This window comes from Marmota marmota, unplaced genomic scaffold (genome assembly GCF_001458135.2).
Source record: "Marmota marmota marmota unplaced genomic scaffold, marMar, whole genome shotgun sequence".
In the NCBI taxonomy this organism is placed as follows: Eukaryota; Metazoa; Chordata; class Mammalia; order Rodentia; family Sciuridae; genus Marmota; species Marmota marmota.
In genome coordinates this window covers 21,416,717-21,433,045 of record NW_026000005.1, presented here as the reverse complement: position 1 = coordinate 21,433,045, position 16,329 = coordinate 21,416,717, and the positions used below count along the sequence as shown (strand labels likewise).

Here is a 16,329-nt window from a genome sequence, read left to right as displayed (position 1 = left end):
TACTTGGTCAACATCAACTTGTAGCTTTATTAAATGTTGAAATTAAAATGGCTTTCCTGACTCGTTGCCTTCATCGCCTCACCTTGTGAGAACCTTTAAAGGTGACCTTTGACACTCCTCCCAGCTGCCACTGTGTGTGAGTTTTGTAAGATGGGCACTTCTGTGGCTCTCCAAGCTTAAACAGCAAGCCACCATTCTAACCCCAATATCATACATTTCATTCACTAACTTAATAAATGCTCGTTGAATGAGTGACTGAACTCATTAATGAATGCCTACGGTATTCCCACCCCAGGGAACACACAGATAAATCAGACAGTTTCCACCTTGGAGTTCACACTCTGAAGGGGAGACAGACATATAAACACAAGTGTTGTTCCGTTTAGCTTTCTTCTCAGTTAGTTTTGCTTGTTAGTATAATAAACAAAAGTAATTTATATAGTGCCTAGTCTGTGTCAGCCAGGCAGCTGGGTGTTACACTTTACAACGTAGGCAGTATCAACCCTGATTTAAAGATTAAAAAAAGAAGGCCCCGTAAGTGACAGAACCTAAATCTGTTGGCTCCTGGTTATGCCTGTGTGATTCCTGAGTCATACATGTATGGTATGAGCTATATCAGCTCTACTGATTCTGGAAAGAAAAGCAAAATGGCACCATGATATTTTCTCAAGGAAAGACAGCAAGTGTTGATATGTTTTCGGTCCATTCACTGAACCAACCAGGACCTCAGATTGACCCTAATTCAAGATAGGTGTGGCCTGACAACTGTGTATAGTTTGTATTTCTTCTATTAGACATAGAAGTACACATCTTCTCTCCTGATGATTTGTTTAATCAATAAAAGACTATGATGTCTTTTTCACCACTGAAAAAAGGGTAGTATTTTTATACATATAAATTCATACATAGGTATATGTACATATAAATTATACACACGCATACATACACATCTCTCTGAATAATTTAAAAATTGTGAAGAACCAAACTTAGATCAAAAATGTTTAAATGGTCTGGGTTTGGTGGTGTACACCTATAATCCAGAAGATCAGAAGGCTGAGGCAGGAAGATTGCAAGTTCAAAGCCAGCCTCAGCAACAGTGAGATGCTAAGCAACTCAGTGAGACCTATGTCTAAGTAAAATACAAAATAGGGCTGAGAATGTGGCTCAGTGGTCAAGTGCCCCTGAATTCAATCTCTAGTACAAAAAAAAAAAAAAAAAAAAACTAAACGGCCTCCACCATTTTTTCCCATTCATCTTCACCCATGAATTTTAAAAGGAAATAAAACCTTTATTTCTTTGTTACATGGATAGTTTTGTTTTCCTTTTACTTGTGAGAGGAGTCTAGAGGATTCACCTGAGCCTCAGTTTCCTCATCATAAAATTAGGGGTTGATTTCAGTGATGGCCAAGTACCCTTCCGGCTCCAGCATTCCTAGAGTTTGGCTGTGATTCTGTGTCAGTTTGCCATAGGATCTCCAAGAGCTGGTAACAGTGACAAAGTTTTTTTTTGTTTGTTTGTTTTTTTTGCCTGGTTTAATTTAACTTTTTTAGAGTACATTTCTATAAGAAAAAAAAATAGTGAGGCTCCATTGTCAGAGCTGTGTCTTAAAGGTATTTCCAAACTTGTTTCTTATTCTTCACTTGACAAGTGCTGTCACAGGGCTCCATCACTCCTGGGCTAACAGCTACCAATAAACAGAAAATTATTTCCAACCAGCTAACATGCTGTTTACTTTCCAGAAAAATTGCACTTTCCAATCTGACAGTTGATCAAGGGGTATCCCGCTGCTGTCAGCAGGAAGAAATGTTTAAACACAGAGATGGGAGTTTAAACATTTTCTCATTATCACAGAATAAGGGGAAAAAACACAAATAAATAAATAAGTAAAAATGGCATCCAGACTCTCTAACCCCCCACTGGGAGCGTAATGAAGCTGTATCATGTGACCAGAAGGAGTGGGCTTTTATCTCTGGCCCCAGTATCTTACTCAAGTGACACCTGTCACATGACCTAACTTGGGTCTTTTATCTGCCTTCCCCAGCCACCCTTTTGGGGAATCGTCTTTTCCAGAACTGCGAGGCCCATTGCAGCCATCGTGGGCTCTGCTAGGGCTGTTAGCTTGGCTTTTTGTGTCTCCTGCCTTGAATCCTCCAGATCTTTTCTCAAACATTGTTTACACATAATAACAAAACCCCAAAAGAATCAGGGATGAAAAAAATCAATGTCATTATTATATTTTATAGAAGGAATTGGAATGTGCCTGAAGAGAACGGTATCTGTGTTTTTAAACACTGATCCTTAATTTTAAATCTGTTTGTTTGACTAAGAGGTCAGTGAAACCCAAGTACACGCCTTAGAAAAGTACCTGCAGCCCTACCTAGTCAGGCTCACCAGAAGAACCGCAGTCACAAACAGAATTAGGGGTTGTCAACTACCTCCCCATGTCATTCCCAGAGCCAATCTAACTCTGGAACCTAACTTGATATCTTATTACTGCCACCTGAACTACTACTACTAGCTAACTTTTGAAGCGCTTACTGTGTTCCAGACACTAAATAAAGCTGGGTGTGGTGGTGCATATCTATAATTCCTACTACTCAGGAGGCTGAGGCAGGAGGATCATGAGTTTGAGGCCAGAACCGGCCACCTAGACAGACCTTTTCTCAAAAAATAGAATATTTAAAATGTATTAACTCATTTAAACCTCATAAGCAAATCTCTGAGACAGGTACTGTTATTATCTGTGTCTTACACAGGAGGAAGTAAAAGCACAGAGAAATAATTTGCCCAAAAGTCAGGCAATTAGTAAATGGCCAGATCTGAGCAGAAGTCATCCTTTGGCTCCCAATCTTGTACACCTGCTTAGCAGCTTCTTAATATTTGTATCAGTGTATTTTTTCCTTTTCTCTCATCTCAGAGGACACACCACTCTTACCCTCTCCCAGGCAGACAGAGACTCTTTGTCTCATTTCCTTCAATTTCTGAATCTTTACTGATTTATTTATTTGTTTGTTTCATAAATATTTTGTAAACATGACTATGCATCGCGCACAAATCCACATGCTTAGCATACATCAGTGAGTAGGACGTGTCAGAATCCTTGCTCCTGCAGGGCTCACACGGAGGGAAATGGAGGACATACAATAAACATAAAACCTGGGTGTCTCATATGTGGAAAAAAAGCCAGAACAAACAGACATGGCAAGGGAGAAAGGGAACGCTGGGCTGCCTGAAGACATGGAAAAGGTGTTTAATTCATTCAAAAGACCCTTGTTGAGGACCTACTATGTGCAGGGCACTGATCAAGATGCATCAGTGACTAAAAAAATAGATTCCTGTATTTGTGGACCTTGCATTTTAGCAATGGATAAATAAACAATAAATGTCATAAAAAGGAAATAAGTTATTGAGCATGAAATTGAGTGATAATGTATTGGAGAAGCATACAGCAGATTAAGGGGATTGATGTGCAGGAAGGCAACCCCCTTACTTAAGGTGGCTGTGGCTGGCTTTACTGACAGGTGACAGGAGTAAAGGCTTGCTGTAAGCTAGGGAGCTGTCTGTGTGGACATCGGGGGAAAGAGGTCTAAACTGGGAAAGAGCCAGACACAAGCCCCAGAGTGGAGCAAGCCTGGTGTTTTTAGATTATTCGCTGATTCCTCCTCCTCCTCCTTCTTTTTTAATTTAGCCCATAAAAATGCATAGCTTTCCTTTGCTAAAGAAAATATGAAACCTCCCATTCCTTCCACTCTCTAGCTAGTATCCCACGTTTTTCATCCTTTCACGAAAGAATTTCTGATAGATGTTCCTTGCTTCTGCTTTCTTACCAGTCACTCTCTTTAATCCATCATGTTTTTCTGTGACCATAATTCCATGAAAGCTGTTCCCTTGTAGGTTACCAATGGCCAACTGTCAACACAACCATGACCCTTCTGAGTTTACACCCTCCTAAAGTTTTTCTCTGGGAGGCTACTCAGTCTCAGAATGCTCTTCTTAACTTTTGTCACGTAGAATGACTCTCGTTTTTTCTCCCCTCCTGATAATACCTCCTTTCTCCATCAATTTCTAGCCACTAACGTTACATCTCTGTAATAGTCCATTTTCTGTTACTGTGATATAATACCTGAGAAAAGAAGAAAAGAGGTTTATATAGCCCATGATTCTGGTTACTGGAGGATCCAAAAGCATGGCTCCAGTGTTTTGGCAAGAGTATCCTGGCTGCATCATCCCATGGAAAAGAAATGGAAAGGGAACCAGCTTCTTGAAGAGGGGCAAGCATGTGGAATGGGCTACTTCATAATAATCCATTATTGAGAGAACTAATTCCCTTTGTGAGACCAACATTAATTCCTTCTGAGGGGAGGGCCCCAAATGGCCCAATTACCAGGCATTGGGCCCCACCTCTTACAGATTCCACCCTGAAAATTCCTCCACACTGGGGATCAGTCTTCAGGATGTGAACCTTTGGGGGACAAACCATATGCAAACTATAGCAATCTCCTTTGCCAATTCTTTTTTTTCCCACTCCCTAAATGTGGGCCTAGTATAGTTCCTGTACTTCTTCCCTTTGCCTGTGTCCTTTTGGGAAATCACACTGGGGAACTTCAAGGACCATCAGTATTAGGTGATGCCCAATATGGCCAGGCTCCACTTCCTGCAGTTGGGCCAGTGGTTCTAATTGTCTGGTGAATGCAGCACTTCAAATTCAAGATATCTAAAAATGAGCTCATAACCTTCTCTCCCAGACTGATCACCTGACTGTGAAGGGTGTTACAAGTCATCCTGGCCCCAGACTGGAAAGCTCCCAGCCATTCTTTACACCCCCTGAGCCTCCCCCCCTTGACCCCACAGTCAATCAGTTGCTGTAGATTATGTTGTTCCTGCTTCCATGGGGAAGGGGCAGACTGGTATGCTGTCATGACTATCCAGGGAAGGTGGTCCTGCTTCAGGTCAGGAAGAGATCCTGAACCTTCTAAAGTGGTCCTCTAATTCTCCCTGCTAGCATTGAAAATGTGACTATGTGGCAGCTTGATCAGTAAGGTGTAAACAGAGCCTTGTGCTTTCTTTTAAAAAGAATCACACAGGAAGAGACCCCCTCTGCTTCCACTGCATGTGATGCCTGGAAGCGTGACATCCCCTTGTGACCATGAGGGGAACCAGCCTGAACACTGAGGCAGCAGACCCTGAAGACACAGAGAAGAAGGACAAGGAACCTGTGTCCTTGGGTGTTGTTCTCCCATTAACTTAATCCTGGGGCCAAATAATTTAAACTTCTTTTATATATATATTCTAGATGGACACAATATCTTTATTTATTTATTTTTATATAGTGCTGAGGATCAAACCCAGCACCTCACACGTGTGAGGCAAGTGCTCTACCACTGAGCTACAACTCCAGACCCTTGAACTTCTTACGTGAAGTAATATTTTGAGACCTTTAGACTGGGGTTTTCAATTCCTTATAGTCAAATACATCCTCTCCCTTCAACATCTCCCTTGTACAGGGCTGTTTCCATTTTTCAATTCCATGCCTGGCAAACTCCCACTTCAAGACAAGGCTTCCCATCGTCTCCTCTGTGATAGGATAGATGGATATGTTGTCATGGGATCTTATATTTACTTCCATCTACCTCTCCATTAGACCATGAGATTCTTGAAACCACTGATAATCTTTGTACTTCTAGTGCATAGATGTTTGTTGAGTGAATTAACAAATGGATTGGGAGATTATTTTATGTTTTGGTTCAGTTTTGCACTCCCACAATACGTTTTTGTAATATTCAATGGTAGTGCTTATAATGATGATAGTGAACTTGGATGAATTCATTACTGAGCCCATCAGATCTCATATTCATGCACATTAAACCACCTAGGGATAGAGAAGAAAAATAAAGAAGTAAAAAATGCAAAGTTCAGAGACTCTGAGAGGATGAACTACAATTCAATTACTTGGGATTTAATTTATGCAAAGTGGTGGCACAGGCCTGTAATCCCAGCTACTCAGGAGACTGAGGCAGAAGGATCACAAATTTGAGACAGACTGGGTAATTTAGTGTAACCCTGTCTCAAGATAAAATGAAAAGTACTGGGAGTGTAGCACAGTGGTAAAGGATCCAAGGGTTCAATCCTCAGTTCCATCCAAAAAAATAAATAAATTAATTAAATAAAATAAAAATAAAGGTATCAAGAGAAACAAAAAGATATTAATCTTCTTTATCAATGTGACTTTCAGGAATGCACTTTCTGAGCTCTTTGGTTCTAAAAAATGTAACTGCTCCGAATGATTTCTTCCACAGGGTAACCTCCATTGGATGCTCCCAGAGATTTAGTTCATTCATTTACTTATTTTTAAAATTTTTTTACATTGGTACACTATAATTACAAATAATAGTGAGATTCATTATGCTATATTTGAACTTGCACTTAACATAATTGGATCAATCTAACTCCTCATTCTCTTCCCCTTTCCTCCCCCAACCCACTTGCTCTACTGATCTCCCTTCTATTATTATTATTTCAATTAGTGCATTATAATTATATGAAGGATATATATATGAAGGATCAGAGATTTCATTTTAAAACTTAAAACTTTATAAGACTAACTCCAAGGTGGTATTAGATGCACACACTTAAAATATCAAGACATGTTAGAAGATAGCATTATCAACTCTTATAAAAGTCCTAGCAGTCTATTAGCACTAGTTGATAGAACATTTTGCAATGATGGAAACATCTGCATCATGCAGCATGGTGGCCACTAGCCATGTTGTCTAATAAGCCCTTGAAATGTGATCAGCATATTTGAAGAGCTGATGTTTTAAAGTTACTTTAATAATTAATTCAAATTTAAATATAAATAGTTACATGTAGCCCTGCATGTTGGGCACTGCAGGTCTGAAATTTTTGTGCCCCACTACTGGTCAGGATAGGCTAGATAATACTGTAGTAACAAATAACCCTAAAAGACGAGTGGCTCCAAACAGCGGACAGTTTTATCTCTCTTTCCCACTACACATTCATCACATGTCATCTGGGGAATTCTGTTCCATGTTTCCTTATTCTGGGATCCTCTTGAATGCTGCTGGTCTCTGTAACAGAGGGACAATTTTTAAAAAAAAAGTCTGAAGAGCCTTGCACCAGCAAACAAATGAAAGCTTGGCCCGTGAAACAGACCACTTCATGTCACAATTCATTAGCCAGAACCAACCATGTTGCCCTATCTACCCACCAAAGAGCCAAGAAGTGCCATCCAGTTATGGATGTCAAGAGAGAGAATTTTAGATGATCAGCACTCATGACTAAATAAGTAAGCATTACTAATAAAACTGAGCAAAAATAAATAATGCTTTTAAAATTCAAGTGTGTTTCTATCAAAGGAACCAAAGGAAACATGGGAGGAAAAAACTGTGCACAAACACCAGAAATGCTCATTTTATAAAATCAAGGAATGAAGGAGGATTTGAATGCTGTTTCAGAATCTTACACATAATTTTATTAAGCTTTTAGTAGGCAGATCTATCATTTGAAGGAGAAAAAAGAAGGAAGCATAAGCATAATTTACTTTTCATTATAAAGAGGATAATTTTGTCAATTTAGACTTAAATGAAAAGATATCTTTTTTAGAAAATAAAATAAGTCTCTCTATTCTTGCAACAGTAATATCGTACCCGAATTCCAAGTATAATCTGTCCATATTTATTCACAAACCGTTATCAGAGAATTTTGAGAGAAGATAGGGCCGAAGAGATCAGCTGTTCTAACCTCCAATATGAGAGTCCTTCCCATAGAAATCTGTATCTTTGGGGTGGCAGAGGAAGTCTGCCACTGTGTGGGAACACAGTCGATTGGTGGACAGGAGAAACCATTTGGGGACTCCTCCTGCTGCATCAAAAGTAGCATCAGGCTGGGTGTGGTGGCACATGCCTGTAATCCCAGCAACTGGGGAGGCTGAGGCAGGAGGATCAAAATTCCAGGCCAGCTTCAGCAACTTAGGGAGACCCTCAGGAAATTAGTGAGAACCTGTCTTAAAATAAAAAAGGACTGGGGATGTGGCTCAGTGGTAAAGTGCCCCAGGGCTCAATCTGCAGTACCAAAACAAAACAAAAAAGCATCCTACAGCTTTCCATCTGTCCTAGCTGGGCAGCCACCCAGTGGGGGCAGCTGCTTTGCTTTGTGACAACCCTTAACTCTCAGGAAGGAGTCTGCCTGGCCTTTGGCCTTTCTCTTTTCTGCTCCTGTTTCTTCCTGTGGCTTGGCCCACATGCCCTCTCTTCTTGGAGGATGCAACAGAGTTGGAAGTAGGCTGGAGAAAGCACTGACGTTGGGCACAGAGAGAGTATGGGCATCAAATTCTAGCAACTAATATTTGATTCTTAATGTTCTTCTCTGTAAAATGGTGACCAAGGGCATTGATGTCTTAGTCTCATTAAGAGGATTAAATAGGATTAGATCAGAAGACTAATTGGTGCACAATAAATATTTATTTCAGTATGATGTTTCTTTTAAAACGTGATGTGTGGAGTTGAACATGATAATTTAAATGTGGTCTGTTCTATAGGGAGCAAGATACTTCCCTTCTCTAGGATATCATCTTAGTCCTTCATTTATGTAGCCTGAAAGTATTAGCATTATCTTTTGAGGGCAGCTAGATTATACTATTCATTCACCTTGTACTTAACAGTGCCAATTTCCTCTAAGTCACCGCTTGACTTAAGTTGTAGGCATTTTAAGCCCAACGTGCAAGAATTTAAATCAGATAAAATTTGATAGGAATGAATATTGCTTCAGCTTATTGCTCATTAGCTTCTAGCCAAAGCTTAATCCTTTGAATCATGATCCAATGCTAAATATCAACTGCTTCTTCAAGAGATGTATATTCTATAAATCTGATATGTATGTGGTTCCTGGAAAGATCACACTGGAGACAGCCAGACCTGGAGTTTGCATCTGAACTCTGGAGTACTCCCGGGAAGGAATGATTAACTTTGTTGAGCCTCAGTTTCCTTTTTTGTAAAATGGAACTAACACATGCATAATAATAGTACTTTAGTGAGTTGTATGAATAAGCTGTCCACCTTCTCAGATTTTATTTGAGTAATTAATAAAAAATATTTGACCAGAATAAGACAAGTCTGAACTCTGTACCACACAACCATCAGCCTTTTTTAAAGCTGGATAGTCATTATTTTTGAGCACACATATCTGCCCCATGATCTAGTCTATACTATTCCATTTCATCTTTTAGGTACATCTGGGCAGGTTTTGTTTAATGCCTTATTAATACTCATAAAGGCAGTTTTCATGGGACTATCTGTATGCATCTTTCTTTCTTCCATCTGAAATTTTGGATGGATAGTTATTATTTTTAAAATTCTCTGTTAATTGGTCCTCCTTTTTCTTCTGAAGGATACATAGAGGTCTCTGGTTTCTAGGCTACCAAATTTCCCAAAATGAAGTTAGAGTTTCCCCGGTTCCTTTTAAAGTCATTGCAGTAAATGGGGGCAGCCTTAGTCAAGACAGATCTCCTTTAACTGCAGGGCTATGTGTGTGTGCACACATGTGTGTCCAATAGTGCAACTTGGCTTGAATGACATCTGTGGACTCTGTTCCTGTCTATTCAGTATCTCCACCGTCAAATGGGAGCTAAGGTTCCTCATCACTGTTGCCATCACCATAGACAATTAGGATTCTGAGGGAGACAGTCTGAAATTCAATTCTAACCAGTGGCTCAATCCAAACTTGAAATCTGTGTGGGGTGGGACGGCAATGTGTTCTGATAAAGCAGGTGGTAAAGGAGAAGCGCCCCCTACCAAGACATAACAACCAGTCTTAAGTAAGTCCTTTTGTTGATGACTTTATCCAAGAGACCATTTTCCCTGGAGACTTTTCTCAACTTTAGACTAATCCTTTCCTGGCCACACAAGTCCTTTTGTTGGGGGACATTGTAAGTGAATACAAGAGGGACAGCCCTCTATAAGCACCAGCTCTGCCTACAAATTCTTTCAACTGTCAGTTTCCCATCTGTCCTGTTGGGAAATTGACTTTCTGGCCCAGGAATCTCCCTCAAAACAGATTAAATTGTTCAGAAGTTCTCTCTCAGAGAACCTTAGTTTCTGCCCAGTGTTTGAGCCAATCACTGTTAAATTCTACGCAATGACAATAACAATCTTCCATGGCTTTTTCTTTGAGTATTATGAACCATTGCCTTGAACATCATATTTAAAATATCTCAGGTGTGCAGTATGGAATTAGATTGGAAGCTTCTTAGTAAGCTGAAGCAATTGAAAACTGAGGCAGCATGAAAACAGCCCTAGAAGGGAATAAAGAATAAATAAGATCAAAATAACGAACAACAACATATTGTTTGAGTCAAAAAAACCTGTTAAACAGTATTGCAAAATTTCTAGTGGTAAGTATAAGAGACAGCATGTTATCCCTGGTAATAAGAACTGAGACTTAAAAAATAATCCAAATCTAACTTTGGGTGTACAAACTACAGTTTTAACTCACCCTAATCCACTACTCAAAACATGCTACGCTTTGAAATAACATGTAAACAGGGCCCACTGCAGTGCCTGGCACATGGAATGCATCCAGAGAATTTTAGTTCCTTCCCATTTCTCCTATAGATAGCAGTAGACTTTTTTTTTTTTCATGCCTGAAACTGACATTTTAAGGATCTATCATGAGTTTTAATTTTGAGGAATTGCTGCCAGTTACCAAATCCTAACACCTCAATTTACATTTTGACTCTCCTGAAAAGTGAATATTTTAACATAAATTCAATTCAGTGGAAAAGATTTACAGGCCCCCAGTGTCTGTGTGATTACAGCTCTTAGTCTCTTTAACTCCAGCACTTTCAGATTTTGCAGATCCCAAGCCATTTATTAAACAGTTTAATTGCTCTAGCTTTTCCCTCTTGTGGTTCATCTCCTACCGGTTTTATCTCCTTACATTAGTCTCAAGGCCTAGGGATATCATGAGATTACTCCAATGGAGACTCAATCTGCTTCTTCTGTTCTTCAGTCGCTGGCACAGGCACCAAGCTTGACCAGCTGCATTTAATTGATCTTCTATTGTGACTAATTTATGCCTACAGGTGACAATTCTTTGTGCAAAGTCACTGTAGATCGGAAAGGCAAGGTTATCTCCCCACCTTCTGGCTGCTAAGTAGGACCAAATACATAACAACAGAAATTGAAATCATCATGATAATGCTAAGGACCATCACCATCTGAGACCATTTTCGTTAGTATCTTTGATCATTTTACGAAGGGCACATGCTTCACTTTATAGATTGCAGCTGAAGTTCATCCAGCTCTCACACCTAGGTGGTTTGATGTGGCATAATTAAACAATAAAAACTCTGCTCTAGAAAATATTTTTCTTGAGGAATACCATGCTATTGCATTGCCAATTGTAATTCCAGTTGTATATTGTCAAAATACAAACTTAACGTATTTCATAAAATACTCTGGGGAATAGCTCTAACTCTAAACTTCCCTGTTCTTTGAAGTCTAGATCATTGTTGAAGAGCCAGAAGGCAGACATCCTTGATGTACATATGCCTTTAAATAGTGACAGTCAAAGATAGAGATCCAAGAGAAAGACAAAGAGAAATCCAAAGAGCTGAATCCTGCCATGTGAGTAAGTCGGGTGTGTGTGTAGGGAATATGTTGGTAGTTACCATCTAGGCCCCAACAACTTTGTTAGCAAGCACGGCCCAGCTGTGGCCACCAAATGGATGGTCAGATTGTAGTATAATGTTTGTAGTTTGGGACACAGCCAGGGTCACCTAAAGAGCTGGCTGGCCCTGTACGTGAGTTTCAGCTTGACTTCTCTGTCTAGCCTCCACAGAAGGACCATGTGGGAAGTGCTCCTAGGGATGTCTCTACTATGGTGGCTTTTGGGGTTGTCCCACCTGGTTTCTGGTTCCTGTTGGCAGAATTTCTTTTATAGAGTATGGTAGCTTTGGAAAAATCCTCCACAATATCACTTCCTCCTTGAGATTACCTTGGAAGGTCATTTGTACCATTAAGGTGACTACTTATCCTAGTTTACCAGGGACTGTGCCAAATTTAGCACTGAATGTCTGGCATGGCAGGAAACCCCTCTGTTTGGGACAAACTAGGACGATTGGTCACCCTTTCTTATGGTCTTGCTTTGTCAGAGAGCCACCTAAGGAAGGGGTAAACGAGGTCAATTGTAACGTTTTGTCCCAGCTGCATGGGCCAAAGTGTCACAGTGATCTGGAAGCTTTCTACAGAGCCCCACCACTCCAGGAGTGAGAGAGACAGGTGATATACACTGTCCTCTTCCCCAGGGTAGGAGGTATGATAATGGAGGTCTGAAGCATAGGTCACCTGTTCCTCAGACCCAGAACAGAGATGATCTGAACTGGTGAATAATGTTCTCTCTGCCTGGCGGCAACTGCTTTTCAGTTCTATCCATAAGGAACCTCCTTGTTGGGATCACTCACCTGGAAGAATCTTGGTGACTCCACCCCTTCTTTTCACCAGCATTTGCTAAACCAGGCTGGGTGGTGACCTTTCTGGTAGGAGGCCAAAAGGTCACACATTTCTGGTTTTAGCCTCACTCCTGAAACTGTAAACAAAGACTCCTCTGTAGGGAAGAAAAAAATCACCAACATATTATTTCCTGGGATGTTTCACAGTATGTTATATTTTTATGTCTGTTGTAACATTCGTCACATGAACCAGACTTATTTACTAGTGATTTATAGTGACTCAAGGATGACTCACTTTACCAAATCTACTAATAATCGTCAAGTTCTTCCTACTTGACTCAGGTCACGGCGTATTTACGAAATGAAGACTAGGGCAAGGTAGGGTGCTATGTGTGGCAGATGGTAAAAACAGGGATTGAGTTGGGAGAGACCTACAGACACAAGCAAGGACGGAAAGTGAGGTGCAAACAAAAGAATTTTGATAATCTGTCCCCTTGGGGAACATCAAGAAAGAGCGTCACCAATCTGGAAAAAGATCAAAATTCAGAATTCTAAGTCCAGTTCTCCATTGGTCCCTGCTTCCAAAATCCAAGAATCCAAGTCCTTTTATATAAAATGGTACAGTATTTGCTTACAGCCTCTGCAGATCCTTCTGTATACTTCAAATCATCTCTAGGTTACTTATAATACCTAATATAATACACATGCTATGTAAATTGTTGCTATATATTGCATTGCTTAAGGAATAATAACAAGAAAAACAGTGCATGTTCTGTCCAGATGTGAGGGTTTTTTTTCCCCTGAATATTTTTGATCTGTGTGGTTGGTTGAAACCAAAGCCAGTAAACCAACTGATGAGGATCCTTTGGGCACAGAGGTCTATTGTAAGGTTTCTGTTGGACGTGTGGATGACTTCTGTGCCATCAAAAAGTTAAAAAAATATATAAATAAAACCACTGTCAATTAGGGACAGTTGGTATTTGGTTCATTGAGCACACTGGCAGTTTGCATGTCCACAGACGCCTGTTTTTATTAAGCGCCTATTGTTTCTGAGTGCTTACTAAACTACAGTTATGGGCCAAATCCTCCAAAAGTTAACATTTAAGAGTTCCATCTACAAATGGGAAAAACTGAAATTCCTGGCAGATTGCTGTAAATTTAAAGAAGTGAACATATGCAAAACACCTTGAGGAGTTCCTGGCATACAATGTTTCTAATAAGTAGTAGCCATTGTTAGAAACCTTAACAATGGCGCCAAAGCAAATCTACTATAGAACTCCTTCAGGTTTCCTCCAAGTCTCACAATCAGTACAAACCTGGGTAGCTCAGAACATCTCACAACTCTATAAAGAGAGAAATTTCTATGTTTGGCTCGCCACATGCAGAGAATGTCTTAATGATAGTGTTTGCTGGAAGATGCTCTCACCCAAAGGATAGAAATAAACCTGCAATGCTGGCTCTGCCTCGCTTGGCCAGAAGAACTTTCTTAGATGCTGTGGGGAGTCTGTGGCTCTTACTTCTTTGGTTTGGAATTATATATTTGCTAGACTAGAAAGGGGAGACAAGTTTTGTCGATATGCATTTGACATTCCCACAGGGACATTGTAATATGCACTTTTGTAGTCAACTTTCTTTTCGCTCATGTCATAGCATGAACAGTTAAATGGCTAAAATAAACAGTGTGTACACTTTACAGGTGATGCTCAATCGCCTCAAATCCAAACAATGTTGGGAACTTCTATGGGGGAAAAGTCTCCTTGTGCCCTGGAGACAGTGGTGATATGAAAAGCTGGGATTTCCCCCAGGCTTCTTTGCCTATCAAAAGCAGCTCCTCAAAAACACAGAGGACTGCGGAGAGAGGGAAGGAGGAAGAGAGAGAGAGAGAGAGAGAGAGAGAAGGAGACAGAGACAGACAGAGAGAACAAACAAGGAATCAAAAGGATTCTGGTTTGACTGTGGACTGCCAGACTCTCCTTCCCAACTCAGAAAAAGAAAGAGAAAGGTGGGAAAGAAAAAGAAAGAAAAAAGCCGTAGAGCGGCTCTCCTTCTTCAGCAATCTCACAAATGCAAAACCTTCCACTCTGGTGACTCCTCATTAGCTGACTGAATCTGACAGCATAATTATCGCAGCTGCTTCGCGCTTAGAATAAATAAATACGAAAGTGGGTGTTTAAAATTTTTTTTTTGAGATGAGAAATTCAGTCATCTCGACAAGTCAGTAGGACAAGTTTATTTAAAACTTTTAGATTCTTATGTATTTAGATCATTTCGGAAGGAGATAATGAGATAGTTGTCTTTCATTCTAATTGAGTTCCCAAGCTCAGGGCTGTTGGCTGTCACCCCTTTCAAACTTTGCTTTAACTTTCCTTCCTTTAGAAATCTGATCCTGGTGTCTCCATTTACTCTTCCTGGGCTGATAACCTGGAGAAGGCGCGGTGCACTGGAGTGCAGAGAGTGACTTAATGGGATTGAGAGGCTAAATAACCTTTCACAGGAAACAAGATAATCAAATCCCTTTTACTTGTCTGTAATGGCGAAAAGAAAAAGCGTAAGTTAAAAAGAAAGCTTGGAAATTATGCCATCCTTTCAAAATGTCTTGCCATTCCCCTCATCACGTGGTCTTTGCACTCTGCTTACATATCATCAATCCATCAGCTGGGGTTGCTTAGTGCATGCAATTATTCAGAGTGCACACGTAGTCCTGACTAGGCGGTAATTTTAGCTCATGTGTATGTATAGAGGCTTCATATCTTCAAAGCCCAAAGGATCACACAGTACCTTAAATTGAAGCTGCTAACTAACAAGGAGTGCACTTCCGACTCTGACTAGGGGCACGGCACATATGCATTTCCCATTAAAGCAGATGATCTTTCCTTTTAAAATTAATTAGTGCCTATTTATCTTTCCTCTCCCTCCTACTTCTCATTCTCCTAGGACCACACTTACATGAACCAGTGAGCTAAAAGTTTTACAAAATAAACATCCTGTTCCATTTGGGGTAAGGGAAACTTGTGTTGGCCCACTGTGCAGATGGAGAAATTAAGGTTTATGAAGGCCAATAGTGCATGTTGGTTAAGTGGGGGAGAAAAAGAAGAAAACATAGGTATTTAACTCTCAATCCAGAACCCCAGGCTCCCCGTACCATTTTGTTTTAATCAATTCTTTTAAACAATAAAAAAATTCAATATCAATTTTTAAAAAAATTTGAAAGGGGAAAAAATAATCTACAAACCCCCTAAACTAGAAGAACATTTTAACTTTTGTGTGCTAACTTTCCGTTTTATTCATAAATATGGTAATTTTCACAGGTACATTATAATTTTGTATTCTAGTTTCTTGTAGCTCATGTCCCAGCAGAAGCATTTCCATAGTACCACACACCTCTGTTAATTATGTTAATTGGCCGCATGGAACTGTATGCTGAGTCAACACACACTTTCCCCAATCCTTTCTCTAGTGTTTAATATTTGAACTTGTTTCCCTCATTTTTATTTTATATTTGTAAAAACCTTATAGATACCACTGCAATGAACATTTTCATTAACCTAGCTTTTATTTTATTTTATTTTTTTCCTATTCAATTGTTTCTTTGAATAGTTTTCAGGAATAAAAATACAGGGTAGAATAGTTGATGGTGTTTGATTTCTAATGTAATAAATCAGGCAGGAACCACAAGTCTGCATGATTTCAAATTAAAAAAATTAAGTAATGGAAAAAACCCCAGCTTTTTGTATTGATTGTTTTGATTACATACATGTCAAAACTGATCAAATTGCATGCTTCAAAATATGTGCATTTTATCGTACTTTAGTTTTACCTCAATAAAGCTATCAAAAAAAAAAAAAAAAAAAAAAAACCCAACA

The 16,329-nt window shown here is 39.7% G+C and overlaps 1 protein-coding gene across 1 annotated transcript in view; it reads right to left on the bottom strand.

Annotated features, from left to right (window-relative positions):
* Positions 1–8,461: 8,461 nt before the first annotated feature.
* Positions 8,462–16,329, bottom strand: part of Cdk15 (cyclin dependent kinase 15) — a 95,742-nt gene continuing 87,874 nt past the window's right edge. The window contains exons 13-14 of the mRNA XM_015481270.2: positions 12,479–12,621; positions 8,462–10,309 (exon numbers count right to left, since the gene is read on the bottom strand). Of these exons, the coding sequence (XP_015336756.1) occupies positions 12,512–12,621 (110 nt within the window). The 3' untranslated portion in view covers positions 8,462–10,309; positions 12,479–12,511. The remainder of the gene's footprint in view (positions 10,310–12,478; positions 12,622–16,329) is intronic.